This window comes from Ranitomeya variabilis, chromosome 8 (genome assembly GCF_051348905.1).
Source record: "Ranitomeya variabilis isolate aRanVar5 chromosome 8, aRanVar5.hap1, whole genome shotgun sequence".
Taxonomy (NCBI): Eukaryota; Metazoa; Chordata; class Amphibia; order Anura; family Dendrobatidae; genus Ranitomeya; species Ranitomeya variabilis.
Window position 1 is genome coordinate 175310953 of NC_135239.1, and position 17778 is coordinate 175328730.

General features: G+C 40.8%; 1 protein-coding gene across 22 annotated transcripts in view; it reads left to right on the forward strand.

Moving 5' to 3' along the window:
• The window catches only part of IQSEC1 (IQ motif and Sec7 domain ArfGEF 1), a 746975-nt gene that overhangs the window by 714514 nt on the left and 14683 nt on the right, over positions 1-17778 (forward strand). For 11 of the 22 annotated variants that reach the window (XM_077277651.1, XM_077277639.1, XM_077277652.1 and 8 more), the window contains 2 exons: positions 3721-3894; positions 4886-5062. In XM_077277651.1, the coding sequence (XP_077133766.1) occupies positions 3721-3894; positions 4886-5062 (351 nt within the window). The remainder of the gene's footprint in view (positions 1-3720; positions 3895-4885; positions 5063-17778) is intronic. The other 11 variants (XM_077277654.1, XM_077277640.1, XM_077277653.1 and 8 more) reach the window with 1 other exon arrangement.

The following is a 17778-nucleotide window of genomic DNA, read 5'->3' on the forward strand; positions in this document are numbered from 1 at the left end:
ATAATTTTGAATTCTGATCTTGGTGAATTTTATGCTAATCCCTGGGCTCTGGCTAAATACTATAGGAACCAATCAATACTATATAGAGTAAAGTCAGACAGACCTTCGATTTTGCTGGGATAGGCTCACAGTCTAATGTGTATGGAGGTCTCCTGACTCTGCCCCGACTGATGATGTGAGGTGGGAGAAGGTTTCGGCACGTTGGGTTTCCGACAGTCTATCCTTCTGTTCTTATGAGGATAAGCTGCTGCCAGAGAAATCTGGCAGCAGCTCTCTCATTGAAAACACAGGAGACGAGTGTTCCTATGTATGGGGAAGTCGGGAGAGATAGCTGATCAAGCAGATACCTAATGTGTATAAAAACCTCCCATCTCTCCCGGCAGGTGATGTCGAAGGGGAGAAGGATTGGCATGTTGGAATCCCAAAAGCCAATCCTTTTATTCCCGGCAGAGGCAAAGTCCTGCCAGAGAAGTCAGCACTGTTATATAGGAGCGATCTGCTGAGCACTCCCGTGTATGGGAGATTCGGGGAAGATAACTGTCACACAAATGTGTATGGGGGTCTTAAGTCCTACTATACAATCTACTCATATTTGTTTTATGTTTGTCATGTTTGCCCATAGGAAAGAGTAAGAATTGTTGAAGAAGGTCTCAGGTCAGGCTGTCTCCTGGAAGAAGGATGCAGAATGTTGAAAGGGAACCTGTCAGCAACTTTTAATCTCCCTAACCATTCATTTGTAGCCCTTTAAAAAGATTAGCACGTCAATCCCTTTCTGACCCCCTAACATCGAGAAATCTTGATTTGAGGTCAGTCTAGAAGTGATGATGCACTTACAGCTCCTCAACCTCACTATATACTCCCGTGCTGACAGCACCAATCCCTGGCTGATGGACTAGTCAATGGCCAGTGTATAAAGCAAACAACCTGTCAATCAGCCAGGGGAGGATGCTGCTAGATCAGGAATACAGTGTGAGACTGAGGAGCTGTAAGTGCACCGTCACGTCCTAATGCACTTCCACACTGATCTTCAAAAAGAGTAGCACTTTGGGGTCCATAAGGGATTGGCTTATCTTTTAAAGGGCACTACAGTCATATAAATGTTTTTTTTTGGGGGGGAGTAAAAGCTGCTGACAGGTTCCCTTTAAAAAATAAATGGACTAGCAATGGGAGGTAAAGCCATGTTGATTAGGGGGAACTTGGAGTCCTAGGTAAAACTCAGATTTTGAGTTCTGTTTGGAGAGACCCTTTCAATACCAAACTCTTCTTTTACATCCCATCAATTAACACAGAGAATTTTTATTTTGCAGCTGATCTTGATGTCGGCAAGCGCCATTGTGCGTCTGCCCTTAGTTTATAGCTGTGCGGTTGCGAGGCAACCAGCACGGATGATAGAAAATGAGACGAATTCTCGAGAAGACAAGTGTGAAAGCTGTAAATTGTTCTGTAAATGTCAATTTGCACAACTCTTAAGCGGCATTATTCACAAAAGCTCCAGCAGGTCACCGCAGTGCAGAGTATTTGTGGAGTCCATTAGGCGGCAAATGCTAAAGCATCCTGGCAGGCGACTTTGTGCTCGGTGATGTGATTGTTTATAACAGTGGCCCTCCAAACTAAGCCTCGCTTTTATTACGCCATGGTGACATTAATCAGTGCCTGTCGCAATATTTATTTAGATTTCTATATATTCCTGTCTATGCTCATAACCCGCAAAAGAATAGGACGGCTATTATATATTACCCATGACCTTGTGCCGTAACACAAGTATCTCAGCTTTATTTAGCACAATGTGGAGTTCGGAGTATTTCGTATGGAGAATTATACCTCTCTGACAGTTTACTCAGGAGAATATTAAATATTTTTCTCCTCTTCGACAGATCTCTCTTTTGGGATCCCGAAGTTATAGATGATACCGTAAGCCGTCATTATAGCACATCTGCTACCCCTTGGGCTCATATGACAGATTTATGGGCATCGGATAATATATGATCATCAGCCAGGAATTAATATTGTGCTATAAAGTAACACTAATGTGTGAAGAAATAACATTATTTTTTTTTTACGCTTCAAGGAATACTGTTACCTTATATTCCTAAAAATAAAAGCAGATGCCCTTAGCTTCCTGCTCTCGAGAAAATTTCATGAATTACACAAGGCAGATTCATTTCTTCTGTCTTCGCTTTCTCAGGAACTGTCAGCTGAAATCAGTAGATAAAACAGGGAGTGCAAAGAATATGGAGTCTGATTATTTCTGAATTCAGTAAGATATTCGGGAAAAGGTTTATTTAAAGTGGACCGGTTAGCAGGTCAAGAATTGATAGTTTGCTTGTCGTTGTGTATTTTTGTTTCTCCCCTGAGTATTATTATTTTTTTCTTTTTAAAATCCGTCATGCGATTCCAAAGATATGGGCCTTTTTCTGACACAACTTTTTATGGTCTTTATAAAAAAGGGTGTGTCTCAAATGATAATTATGCAAAACAGCCTAAAGACACGCCCCAGAGGAGCCCGTGAGCCACACCTGGTTTGTCAAGGTGATATAAATGATCAGTAAATAAAAAGGCTCATATCTCTGGGACCACATGTCGGAGTTAAACAAAACAAAAATCTAAATAACATGAAAATAAAAACTGGCGACTGATGATAGGTTCTCTATACCACAGATGTTTTCTGAGACCATAAAATGATTGTATGTTTTACATCATCTGATGTTTGCATTGCTCTTTATTGTTTCCATGCGCTCATTTGATGCCCTGGCTTCTGATAGTGTTTAGACAAATGTATGGGCTCTTTGCAGTTCAATATCTCATTATAATGCACAATTGCACCAGCTTTTGAGGTAGATATGGCCCCCTCACCTTTTGGGTCCCTGTGTGGCTGCACAGGTTGCACCAATGATATGTCCGCTCCAGGACCATACATCAAAACTTATACGCTGGTCTATTACAGCTAAGCAAAAAATGTATGAAAATGAACAAGAGGTTGATACTTTAACATTCTGATCAGACTGTATGAAGTCCACTGCCACGTCACGGTGAACCTTAAATGTGCGGCACTGTGTGCCGACCACCGCCAAAGCAGTTTAGCATCAGGTGAAGAGCGACCCGGTGCACCAGAGCACCAGTGCCGCAAGGCAAAGCCCCCATGGCTCCTGGTCACACCACCCCACATGTGCTGCATCACAGCAACAATGGCCACCATGTAGTACCAATGTGAATAGATAACAAAAACCAATACCTCAGTTTCCACAAGCTCTAAGACTAAAAGTCTAGAGCAAGAATAGATAGAACCCCTTCTGCAGTCTCCTGCTAATTAAAACACCTAAGCCAAATGGACAGAGTGCTGATACGACGTAAAACAAAAAAGAAGGGACAGATCATGCAATATACCATAGCTGTAGGAATACATGGACTGCACATCCAAAGCTCCCAAATTTGTAAAATTGAACACAAGGTTCTTAGTTTAACATTGTGATCAGATGGTATAATGGCCACTACCACGTCATGGTGAACCTCTTAGTGGGTCATTAGCCTTAAAAGCACGGTACCATGAGCCGACCACACTGTTCTTAAGGTTTGAGCCTTGCGAAAAAGATTGTTTTAGCAAATTTCTTCTTTGATGGTTGTTCTACTGTGCAGATATTACATTACGGACACGACGCCGAGCTTCACTGCGCGCTGTATTTCTAGATTAATTCATTGATTGTTACTCTTTGTTCATTTTAGACTACCCAAATGGCATCCGACTCACATCAGCAATTCCAGGAGCAGATATTAAAGTTCTCATAAACTTCAATGCACCAAATCCCCAGGATCGCAAGAAGTTCACAGATGACTTGAGAGAGTCCATTGCAGAAGTTCAGGAAATGGAAAAATACAGAATAGAGTGTAAGTACAAAGGTATATACATTCTGCGCATATAATGTCATACTGATGTCAGGGCAGCTACTCAGTAGAACAGGGGATGTATTAGTAGATTTAGTGAAGATCTACTGAATAAGAAATAGAAAATTCTATTAAAAGTATGGCCAAGTGACCAAGATGCCAGGACATCACAGTCTTCTACTGGCCCAAAGGCCACATATGGATTTTGGTCTAGTGGTTGACTAATGTTCCTAAGCAAATCATGGATGATTAATCAGCGGATGAATAAAAATAATCGCGACATATTCAACTAAGGAACGGGGAAGCTCTCACTAGAATAATGCCCTTTAGGTTACATATTAGTGATGCCAAATTTTGCCCACTAAATACCTTCTCACACTACTAATGAGAAGGTGGGGTACATAGCATACACTATATGGTGGTCCCTTGTCACCCTCTTGACTCGAAGGGACAGCGTCCATATAACTTGTACTATCAATATGGCCAATCTAAAAATATGAAGAACCAAGACAAACAGAGAATCCCATCAGGATAGCTCAGATGCGAAGAGGTCTCCTGGAAAGATGAAGATGTGACATATGGTTGTACCTAAAAACAAAAAGAGGAAAATTCAAGCTCAACTCCAATGTATGTGTGGACCAGTTTGAGAATTCAGGGTAAAACAATAACAAGTATAGTGGATATACATTTTCAAGGCTTTATACAACATTAAAATCCCAAATGACAAAACACTGACGCGTTTCACACACAGTCCAGCGTGAATATGGATGTATAGGGGTGCTTCGGTTGTATTCAGGCTCTAGGTCCTGAAGGTGGCTTACAATGTTGGATTTGCCAGATTGTCATTTTAAAGACTATTGTTGCCCTAACCTAATGTAGCGTGTCCTAAGGACGGGATCTCGTCAGTGAAATCCCAGATAAAAACGCTTCTCGTTGTTCAGTATTGGATTTCTGTGAGTTGATAATGCGGCTCATTTTTCCCTTCTACTCATTGTGTTTGCTTCAGCGGAGCTAGAGAAGCAGAAGGGAGTGGTGCGTCCCAGTATGTCTCAATGCTCCAGTTTGAAGAAGGAGTCTGGTAACGGCACATTGAACAGGACATGTCTAGATGACAGCTACGCCACAGGCGAAGGACTAAAACGCAGCGCTCTCAGCAGCTCTCTTCGAGATCTGTCAGAAGCAGGTAAGAATGATTCTCGTATACCTGGTTATGAGCTTAATATACACAAATATGTATATTCAATATAAATATACCATCATTTGTGCTGTATACAGCCGTAACCCTTATAAGAATATTTATTTGGTTTATTTGCTGTTTTCCTTTTTTTTTTGCCTACTTGTTTTGACAATGAACTATTATAGATTACTATGTATACTTGCAGTGAAGACAGTGGAAAGCGTAAGTGGATTTGTAGACATAGAAGCAGACAGACCCAGGTTCATGTAATGATCGCTTCATGTGTATCCTGTGCTTCCGTGTACCCGTGCATTACATTAGATGAATGAAATGGAGTGAAGCCCGTCTAAATTTATTTTTTGCCTTTCGATGCTGTACTAGATATTGGCCCAGTTATCTAGGTCTTTTAGCATTACCATCTGAAACTAGCTTTACCGCAGCAGACTGACATTGAGCTGCATACCCTCAGGGTCTGCAAACACAAGTCCGATGAAAAACTGGACCGCTATCTTTTATCAGCATTCACGAATGTTCTCCTTTATAAAAACTATAAACCTCCTGGGTTAGTCCTATCACCAGGATAGCAGTGGAATATGAAGCTTCTTTATGGTACACATTAAGCCATGCAGGAACACAATGTAACCTAAATAGAAAGAGTAGAACATTGCACACAGAGCCATAAACGTAGACGAAAAAGATCCCAAATTATTATTTGTGTATTAGCGTGCTGTGAAACGCAATAGCCTTGTTTTAAACAGCTGCTTATTTTCTTGGACGGTAAGCCTTGCGGCTCGCCTTGACCTTGTGAGCTGGAAAGTACCGTACCTTGTACCCATTAATAAAGCGATTCAGGCTCTTTGATGTACAAGTGCAGTATATTTGACATTGTCAATGGCAGGATACTAATCGACCCTCCATGCCGTGATTTTACAACCATTATTTTACAATATGTCATTGAATCTTTCTTTCCATCATCATCTGTAACCATCCAATATGTCCATCTAATATAACCACCACCAACCACATCATACTCATCAATGTCTTCCATCCATCTAACATAACCACCACCAACCACATCATACTCATCAATGTCTTCCATCCATCTAATATAACCACCACCAACCACATCATACTCATCAATGTCTTCCATCCATCTAATATAACCACCACCAACCACATCATACTCATCAATGTCTTCCATCCATCTAATACAACCACCACCAACCACATCATACTCATCAATGTCTTCCATCCATCTAATATAACCACCACCAACCACATCATACTCATCAGTGTCTTCCATCCATCTAATATAACCACCACCAACCACATCATACTCACCAGAGTCTTCCATCCATCTAATATAACCACCATCAACCACATCATATTCATCAGTGTCTTCCATCCATCTAATATAACCACCACCAACCACATCATACTCATCAATGCCTTCCATCCATCTAATATAACCACCTCCCACCACATCATACTCATCAGTGTCTTCCATCCATCTAATATAACCACCACCAACCACATCATACTCATCAGTGTCTTCCATCCATCTAATATAACCACCACCAACTACATCATACTCATCAGTGTCTTCCATCCATCTAATATAACCACCACCAACCACATCATACTCATCAATGCCTTCCATCCATCTAATATAACCACCACCAACCACATCATACTCATCAGTGTCTTCCATCCATCTAATATAACCACCACCAACCACATCATACTCATCCGTGTCTTCCATCCATCTAATATAACCACCACCAACCACATCATACTCATCAGTGTCTTCCATCCATCTAATATAACCACCACCACCAACATCATACTCATCAGTGTCTTCCATCCATCTAATATAACCACCACCAACCACATCATACTCATCCTTGTCTTCCATCCATCTAATATAACCACCACCAACCACATCATACTCATCCGTGTTTTCCATCCATCTAATATAACCACCACCAACCACATCATACTCATCAGTGTCTTCCATCCATCTAATATATCCACCACCCACCACATCATACTCATCAGTGTCTTCCATCCATCTACTATAACCACCACCAACCACATCATACTCATCAGTGTCTTCCATCCATCTAATATAACCACCACCGACCACATCATACTCATCAGTGTCTTCCATCCATCTAATATAACCACCACCAACCACATCATATTCATCAGTGTCTTCCATCCATCTAACATAACCACCACCAACCACATCATACTCATCAATGTCTTCCATCCATCTAATATAACCACCACCAACCACATCATACTCATCAGTGTCTTCCATCCATCTAATATAACCACCACCAACTACATCATACTCATCAGTGTCTTCCATCCATCTAATATAACCACCACCAACCACATCATACTCATCAGTGTCTTCCATCCATCTAATATAACCACCACCAACCACATCATACTCATCCGTGTCTTCCATCCATCTAATATAACCACCACCAACCACATCATACTCATCAGTGTCTTCCATCCATCTAATATAACCACCACCAACAACATCATACTCATCAGTGTCTTCCATCCATCTAATATAACCACCACCAACCACATCATACTCATCCGTGTCTTCCATCCATCTAATATAACCACCACCAACCACATCATATTCATCAGTGTCTTCCATCCATCTAACATAACCACCACCAACCACATCACACTCATCAGTGTCTTCCATCCATCTAATATAACCACCACCAACCACATCATACTCATCAGTGTCTTTCATCCATCTAATATAACCACCACCAACCACATCATACTCATCCGTGTCTTCCATCCATCTAATATAACCACCACCAACCACATCATACTCATCAGTGTCTTCCATCCATCTTATATAACCACCACCAACCACATCATACTCATCAGTGTCTTCCATCCATCTAATATAACCACCACCAACCACATCATACTCATCAGTGTCTTCCATCCATCTAATATAACCACCACCAACCACATCATACTCATCAATGTCTTCCATCCATCTAATATAACCACCACCAACCACATCATACTCATCAGTGACTTCCATCCATCTAGTATAACCACCACCAACCACATCATACTCATCAGTGTCTTCCATCCATCTAATATAACCACCACCAACCACATCATACTCATCCGTGTTTTCCATCCATCTAATATAACCACCACCAACCACATCATACTCATCAGTGTCTCCCATCCATCTAATATAACCACCACCGACCACATCATACTCATCAGTGTCTTCCATCCATCTAATATAACCACCACCAGCCACATCATACTCATCCGTGTTTTCCATCCATCTAATATAACCACCACCAACCACATCATTCTCATCCGTGTCTTCCATTACTTTGTCCTCATTTATCCTTGGCTTTTCCCTCCAGTGGCTCATGTTGCTTGTTCATTCCACCACACCACCCTTTTTATCTACACTTTGTCGTATATGATCCCATCAACTCCCAATACCATCTCTTAGGGCAGATCCTTCCTAAACAATTGCCGATCGATGGCATTTTACACAGGCCAATGCCATCTCTTGGTCCCCATCCAATATGCTTCTTGTTAGCAGCTTATCCCAAGTTTACACCTGAGATGTGCTGCTTACAATTATAATATTAGGCACACGTAAGAGATGCAGTCAGCCAATTTGTTGGTTAGATGTCCGGTGTCATGATCAGGAACAAGCTTTCTTATTAAAGGGCTTAGGATCAACCCTACTAATCCGACATAAAAGGTTGAATAAAATGATACGTTGATATCTGCGATCAGTTATCTTATTCCAGAGAAATCCACATTTTTATGTTAAGATCTATGGGCCGGACATAGATCTCCCTGATAATTCGGCCCCCAGAGTTTATTTTTAATGGAAAGCGCCTTACCAGTGTGAGACATGTAGATCAGGAGAGCAGACTGTCAGTCATTACATGTCTCACACTGGTATCTCTCCCTTACATTTACAATAATCTCTGGAGGCAGATTCTCAGGGAGATCTATGTCCGGCCCATAGATCTTAACAGCTCATTTACATATTAAGAAAAATTTGGATTTCTCTAAAATAAGGCATTGGATCTCAGATATCAAAGTATCATTTTATTCATCCTTCTATGACCTACATGCCCATATAGACTTCTTAGGGGGTTCATCCTACTGACAGATTCTCTCTATAAGATTGCTCAGTCAATTACCTGCCCATGAAAGAGACCTTTACATCACAGATAACTTCTCTTGAAGTGTTTTGTCCAATTTTTCTCGTCGTACCCAGTTACCCATCCATTCTGAGATACTGTAATCTATAGTAAGTGTTTATCGACCACAAAGTCAATAGTCAAAGTCTCAATAGAGAAACCTTCCATAAAGTAATACAAGTAACACAATAGTTTAGTTACATGAAGTCTGATTATGATTACACTCCCAGTTTTCTATGCCGTGTTATTGTATGACTTTTAATATCTTTTATTATTTGTATCTTATCTTTTACCATAACCCAATAGCAGTTTTCATATCCGATTCGTAATCTTTATTATACAGTCTCTTAAATTTAGATATTCTCTTATTGGCCATCCCCCTTAGCCTTGTATATCTATTTGCCTTATGGTTATATGTAGCTTGCAAGCTCTCTATGAAGATTTACTTAAAGGGAATCTGTCACTAGTTTTTTTCTAACTAATCTGAGAGCAGCATGATATAGAGACAGAGACCCTGATTCCAGTGATGTGTCACTTACTGGGCTGCTTGTTGTCATTTTTATAAAATAGTTTTATCAGCAGGAGATTATTACTAGAGGCCTAGCAAATAGTGATGAGCGAATATACCCATTACTCGAGATTTCTCAAGCATGCTCGGGTGTCCTCTGAGTATTTTTTAGTGCTCGGAGATTTAGTTTTTCTTGCCGCAGCTGAATGATTTACATCTGTTAGCCAGCATAAGTACATGTGGGGGTTGCCTGGTTGCTAGGGAATCCCCACATGTACTTATGCTGGCTAACAGATGTAAATCATTCAGAAAAACTAAATCTCCGAGCAGTAAAAAATACTCTGAGGACACCCGAGCATGCTCGAGAAATCTCGAGTAACGAGTATATTCGCTCATCACTACTAGCAAACCTGCTGACATGTAGTCCAGCTACAACCCCAGTACTGATTGTCAGCTTTCTGCCTATGCAGAGTGTACACAGAACTCTGACAATCAGTGATGTGGGTGGGGTTATACAGGGCTCAGCATTCAGAGAACTATTAGATCTGCCACAGATAAAACAGTGTTTAATCAAACCCGCAACAAGCAGCTCAGTAAGTGATACATTGCTGGAATCAGGGTCTCTGTACTTACATCATGCTGCTCTTGGATGGGGCAGCAATATTTGGTGACAGATTCCATCTAACAACACATCCAAGTTGTTTCCTAACCTTTTCTACATCCTAATTTGGAAGTAACTGCATCCTAACAACATACAGTAGTTACAGTACAGAACAAAAGTTTAGACACACCTTCTCATTTAAAGAAGAGAATGCCAAGAGTGTGCAAAGCAGTCATCAAAGCAAAAGGTGGCTACTTTGAAGAACCTAGAATATAAGACATATTTTCAGTTGTTTTACACTTTTTTGTTAAGTATATAATTCCACATGTGTTAATTCATAGTTTTGATGCCTTCAGTGTGAATGTACAATTTTCATAGTCATGAAAATACAGAAAAAATCTTTAAATGAGAAGGTGTGTCCGAACTTTTGGTCTGTACTGTATACCTGTTAAAACCCTTCCTCACTAACATACATTGACATAAATAGGCATAGAATATGAACATTACCCAGTCAGAATGTCCATGTTATGTGAAGTGTACTTTTGAATATTTTTTTGAATCTTTGCTTATTATTTTTAGATTATAGAGAATTCACTGGTGAACACACACAACAAACCACCAAACTCCCAAAAATCACAATTGTGTTCTGCTGTTGGACCCTGTGTCCTGCTGATGGCCACTGTGTTCTGCTGTTGGACCCTGTGTCCTGCTGATGGTCACTGTGTCCTGCTGATGGTCACTGTGTCCTGCTGATGGTCACTGTGTCCTGCTGATGGCCACTGTTTCCTGCTGATGGCCACTGTGTCCTGCTGATGGACACTGTGAATTTGAAAAAGAGAAAAGACCAAGCAATAAATGGTTTGCACACCTGAATAAATATCAAATATATAAATCACAATTTATTAGGGAAACAACACACACATTAAATCTTAAAACCATTAAAAAACACATATAAAATCAAATCACAACACCCCTGGCCCAATATACATGTGTAATGATAATAATGATAATACAACCTCCTATTGCACTATAACACTGGTATATAAAACCATGTGTATATATCACGTTCAATAAACAGGCAATAATTATAATGGAATCAAAACAGGAGGAAGCATACACATGTATACAGATGTCCAAATGTAGCTAAATAGAGAACAGTGAACCCCTATATATTAGGAAGCCATGAATGCCCAAACCCGGGATGAATAACCCATGTCTATAGCAAAAAGCGAGAATGGTATACAAGAGCCCCTTAACCAAAAAAGGCTAAGGGCCAAATAAGAGGCCAAAGCTCTGATAATATTTACCAAACCGGTTTGAATACAGGCAAGGAACAAGTAGAAATGAGCTGGGGGTTCACAAAACAATAGGGAACGGGTGTGGGGAGAACCCCACGTGTATCGCTGCCCCTGGGCCAGGGGTGTTGTGATTTGATTTTGTATGTGTTTTTTAATGGTTTTAAGATTTAATGTGTGTGTTGTTTCCCTAATAAATTGTGATTTATATATTTTATATTTATTCAGGTGTGCAAACCATTTATTGCTTGGTCTTTTCTCGTTTTCAAATTCATGGTTCATTTTTCCATGCATGGTTTTTTCATCCGCATTGACTAATATCTGGTGTTTGGTGCACCCTATAGTGCTTTATGTCTGCTGATTGCCACTGTGCCGTGCTAATTGTCACTGTCTTCTGCTGATGGTCATTATGTCCTGCTGATGGACTCAGTGTCCTGCTTGTGGTCAAACACTGTGTCCTATTGATGGACAGTGTGGTCTGCTGATGGATACTGCGTTCTGCTGATGGACTGTGTCCTGCTAATTGTCACTGTCTTCTGCTGATGGTCATTGTGTTCTGCTGATGGACACTGTATTCTGCTGATGGACACTGTATTCTGCTGATGGATACTATTCTGCTTATGGAAATTGTGTCCTGATGATGGTCACTGTGTTCTGCTGATAAACACCGTGTACTGCTGATGAACACTGTGCTGATGGACACTGTGTTCTGCTGATGGACACTGTGTTCTTCTGATGAACACTGTGTCCTGCTTTTGGACTCAGTGTCCTGCTGATGGACTCCGTGTCCTGCTGATTAACTCAGCATCCTTCTGACGAATACTATATCCTGCTGATGAACATTATGTCCTGCTGATGAACATTGTGTCCTGCTGATATTCACTGTGTTCTGCTGATGGACAATATGTCCTGCTGATGGATACTATGTCCTACTGAAGGACATTGTGTCTTGCTGTGGTCACTATGTCCCGCTGATGCTTACTATGTCTTCTGATAAACACTGTGTTCTGCTGATGGACAATATGTCCTGCTGATGGATTCTGTGTCCTGCTGAAGGACATTGTGTCCTGCTGAAAGACATTGTGTCATGCTGACAGACTCAGTGTCCTGCTGATGGACACTATGTCCTGCTGATGGATATTGTGTCCTGCTGATAGACACTGTGTTCTGCTGATGGACAATATGTCCTGCTGATGGATTCTGTGTCCTGCTGAAGGACATTGTGTCCTGCTGAAAGACACTGTGTCATGCTGACGGACTCAGTGTCCTGCTGATGGACACTATGTCCTGCTGATGGATATTGTGTCCTGCTGATAGACACTGTGTTCTGCTGATGGACAGTATGTCCTAATGATGGATTTGACCCCAACGATCATAAGGTTAGACTTGAGTCGCTCCCTCAACTACCTAAAGTCTACAATAATAACACTTTATTAAAGAAATTCTGCAACATTCCTCAAAACAGACAAACGTCTTTATAAATTAGCTGATTAATTCAATTTATTCATTAGTGCACATATTTTGCCTTGAGACCAACAAGCGATTAATGAAGTTGGGTTGCAGAGCTAGTAGGTCCCTGATGACAACTAATCATGGCAGAATTAAGTAGATATTAGCAAAATATTGTATTATAGAGCCCCTGCGACGCTCAGAATGAGTTTTGATGGATGTGTCATTTATTTGTCACTGACGTTTGAAGAGGATGATTTTGCAATGATGCCATATTAAACCTCTCTAGAAAGCAGCATGTAGCGTATTTGTACAGTGTGGTGCATGAAATAATATCTAACGAGAGTGTGCGTTGTGTCTTACAAGCTAATATTCTGCACTCTGACATTGTGGATCTTTTGTTTCATTGTTATAAAACATTCAGAAAAGATGGATACAAGTGGCTGTTTCAATGCCCTTCAAATAATTTTTGGATCACGTGGTGCAAGTTAAGAAAATTGTGGACTACTAAGCCCTGGCCTTGATAATTGAAGGCTGGAGGACTTTTGTAGGTTGTGATTAGTGAAGGTAGCACCAAGGGCATAACTGGAGTAGGTGCAGGGGTAGCAGTTACACCAGGGCCCTGGAGCATAGAGGGGCCCAAAAGGTCCCTTTGTCTCATATAAGAAGTCCAATATTATTGAAGACCTGTGATAGTTGGGGGCCCTGTTGGAGATTTTGCACTGGGGCCCACAAGTTTAAACTTACGCCACTGGGCAGCACCATTGGAAAATCTTCAGCAAGTTATTTTATTGCCCGTCACACAAACCAAATGAAATTAAACTTAGGCCTGAATTTATAAAAAACAGTAAATATAGCAATGATTAACATCTCGGGTATTATTTTAAGAACTTTAAGCATGGATCTGGATAATTTTTTTCTACAAAAGAGGTCTTAAAAGTTGTTGTTTTTACTTTATAAAAGACTAGCTGAAGAGCCCGGCGTAGCCTGGGCATAGTAAATATCTGTGGTTAGTTATAGCACCTCACTTCTCCTTTTCCCCCTCACATCTTTCATTTTCCCCCTCACATCTCTCATTTTCTCCCTCACACCTCTCATTTTCCCCCTCACACCTCTTATTTTCCCCCTCACTCCTCTCATTTTCCCCCTCACTCCTCTCATTCCCCCCTAACACTTGTCATTTCGACCTCACATCTGTCATTTTCCGATCACTCCACTATTTTCCCTCACTCCTCTCATTTTGCACTCACACCTTTTCATTTTCACCTCACACCCCTCATTTTCACCTCACACCTCTCATTTTCCCCTCAGTGTATACATGTTTGTAATGATCTCCCTTATATATAGTATACACCTGTATGTCATCTCCTGTATATAGTATATACCTGTATGTCATCTCCCCTGTAAATAGTATATACCTGTTATATGTCATCTCTTCTGTATATAGTATATACCTGTGTCATCTCCTCCTATATATAGTATATACCTGTATGTCATCTCCTGTATATAGTATATACCTGTATGTCTTCTCCCCTGTATATAGTATATACCTGTATGTCATCTCCTCCTATATATAGTATATATCTTTATGTCATCTCCTGTATATAGTATATACCTGTATGTCATCTCCCCTGTATATAGTATATACCTGCTGTATGTCATCTCCTCCTCTATATAGTATATACCTGTGTGTCATCTCCTATATATAGTATATACCTGTAAGTCATCTCCTCTTATATATAGTATATACCTGTGTGTCATCTCTTCCTGTTTATAGTATATACCTGTGTGTCATCTGCTCCTGTATATAGTATATACCTGTGTGTCATCTCCCCTGTAAATAGTATATACCTGTGTGTCATCTCCTCCTGTATATAGTATATATCTGTATGTCATCTCCTCCTGTATTAGACCTCGTTCACACGTTATTTGGTCAGTATTTTTACCTCAGTATTTGTAAGCTAAATTGGCAGCCTGATAAATCCCCAGCCAACAGGAAGCCCTCCCCCTGGCAGTATATATTAGCTCACACATACACATAATAGACTGGTCATGTGACTGACAGCTGCCGTATTTCCTATATGGTACATTTGTTGCTCTTGTAGTTTGTCTGCTTATTAATCAGATTATTATTTTTGAAGGATAATACCAGACTTGTGTGTGTTTAGGGCGAGTTTCATGTGTCAAGTTGTGTGTGTTGAGTTGCGTGTGGCGACATGCATGTAGCGACTTTTGTGAGATGAGTTTTGTGTGGCGACATGCGTGTAGCAACTTCTTGTGTGTCGAGTTGCATGTGACAGGTTAGTGTAGCAAGTTGTGTGCAGCAAGTTTTGCGCATGGCGAGTTTTGCGCGTGGCGAGTTTTATGTGTGGTGCCTTTTGAGTATGTGCAAGTTTTGTGTGAGGCAACTTTTGCATGTGTTGCAACTTTTGTGCATGTAGCAATTTTTCCGCCTGTGCAAGTTTTGCGTGTGGCGAGTTTTCCATGAGGTGAGTTTTGCGTGTGGCGAGTTTTGCGTGTGGCGAGTTTTGCGCGTGGCGAGTATTGAGCGGCGACTTTTGTGTTTCGACTTTTATGTGGCGAGGTTGGTGTATGTGTGGTGAAATGTGCGCTGAGGGTGGTATATGTGTTCAAGCACGTGGTAGTGTGTGGCGCATTTTGTGTGTGTGTTCATATCCCCGTGGTGGTGTGGTGAGTATCCCATGTTGGGGCCCCACCTTAGCAACTGTACAGTATATACTCTTTGGCGCCATCGCTCACTCTTTAATTCCCCCTTCTTCACATCTGGCAGCTGTCAATTTGCCTCCAACACTTTTCCTTTCACTTTTTCCCCATTATGTAGATAGGGGCAAAATTGTTTGGTGAATTGGAAAGCGCGGGGTTAAAATTTCACCTCACCACATAGCCTATGACGCTCTCGGGGTCCAGACGTGTGACTGTGCAAAATTTTGTGGCTGTAGCTGCGACGATGCAGATGCCAATCCCGGACATACACACATACACACATTCAGCTTTATATATTAGATTCAGAATGGGTTAAAAAAAGCTAAATCTCAAAATGTCACTGACCCTCCGTTTCCAGTTTGATGGTGGTCTTCTCAGCCAGTCTCTTCTTCAAGTAGGTTAAGCAGCAGTACTCAATGCCAGACAGCTGCTTCGTAAGCAAATGAAATTTTAGGATGCATAAAAGAGATAAAATCCTGTGATCCCAACATATTATTATCCTTCTATGAATCACTTGTAAGGCCACGTCTTCAATGCAGGATCTGGTTTTGGACTCCACTTTTTTTTAAAGGATATTGGAAAGTTGGAGACAGTGTTGAAAGGCGGGCACCTAGATAATTATACAGGATAAAATGTCTCTCTTAGGACAATTTTCTCCGATGAATGCTCCTTTTGGTTTTCACGGATAGCTCTTGTAACCATGATATTCTATGGAGCTGTTACATGTCCGATTTTGTCCTTGAACCGAGTGGTCGGTGGAAAAAATCGGTGACACGTCCAATTGTGATTTGAGTGTCGGATCAAAATTTGCAATGCAATTCTATGGGTCCATGGGAAAAAATTTAATGGACTGACAGAATGGAGAAGGTGGAAAACCTTTTTTTTTTTCTCCGATTGTCCGTCAAAAACTGATGCCACTTTGAACAAACTTTGATAAGAATAATCGGACCGTTTAAACCGTAAACGGTCATTTGACTCTTCTCTTGCCATGACAGGTGAGAATAGATGGGCAATCTCATTTATATGTATAAATACATGTGTGGTTGATACAAAGGAACTGGCACATGATTAATTCCTTACAAAAACCTTACAAAGGACCAGGAGGAACTCATTAGGGTGGAAGGAAGGCGATTCCAGCAGGGTTCTTTACAGTTAGAGCAGTCAGACTGTGGAATGCCGACCACAACAGATAGTAATGGCCGACACTATAATAACATTATTAAAAAAATGTCTGGATGCTGTTCTCATAACCAATGGCGCTGTGGATTATAAATAATCTAGTGAAAGAGAATGAAGGAGAAAGGTTGAAGTTGAGGTTCTTACTGAATGTCTCTTTTCGACCTATGTGAGTATATATGAAACTATGCTGCAAATGAAGTCCCAGCTCTGGGACATGAGACCGCTGCAGCCAGTCAGTGACTGTAATGGGTGACTCCTTCAGCCAGTGATTGTCCAAGTCAGGACAGAAAGTAGTTGGCAGGAGATGGTGCTACTTACCCTTGGGATCTGAGCTGGGTGGGCAGGCAGCCCTGGACCCTGGGAGGTTGGGTAGCATATTTTATTATTTCACATGTAAAGCGCCATGGAATAAATGGTGCTATAATAATTAATAATAATAATAATAATAATTTCAAACTAGCACTAGCCGATAGGCTGAAGAACCCTGCTCCTAGAAAACCCCATTAAATCAGGTTTTTGTGCTAAACTTACATTATAAAAGTTTTTGGCAATTTTTTTATTTTCTTTACACTGCACGATCTGTATTAAAAATAAAAAATATAAACGTTGCAATCTTCACATTGACCTCTGGGGCTTTTTTAGACTCTAACTTCAAGTTGTTTCAGGAAACAATACATGTGCAAAGGTCATTGTGAAGAGAGAGGATCAGGGACAGATGTGATAGTGCCTATTGT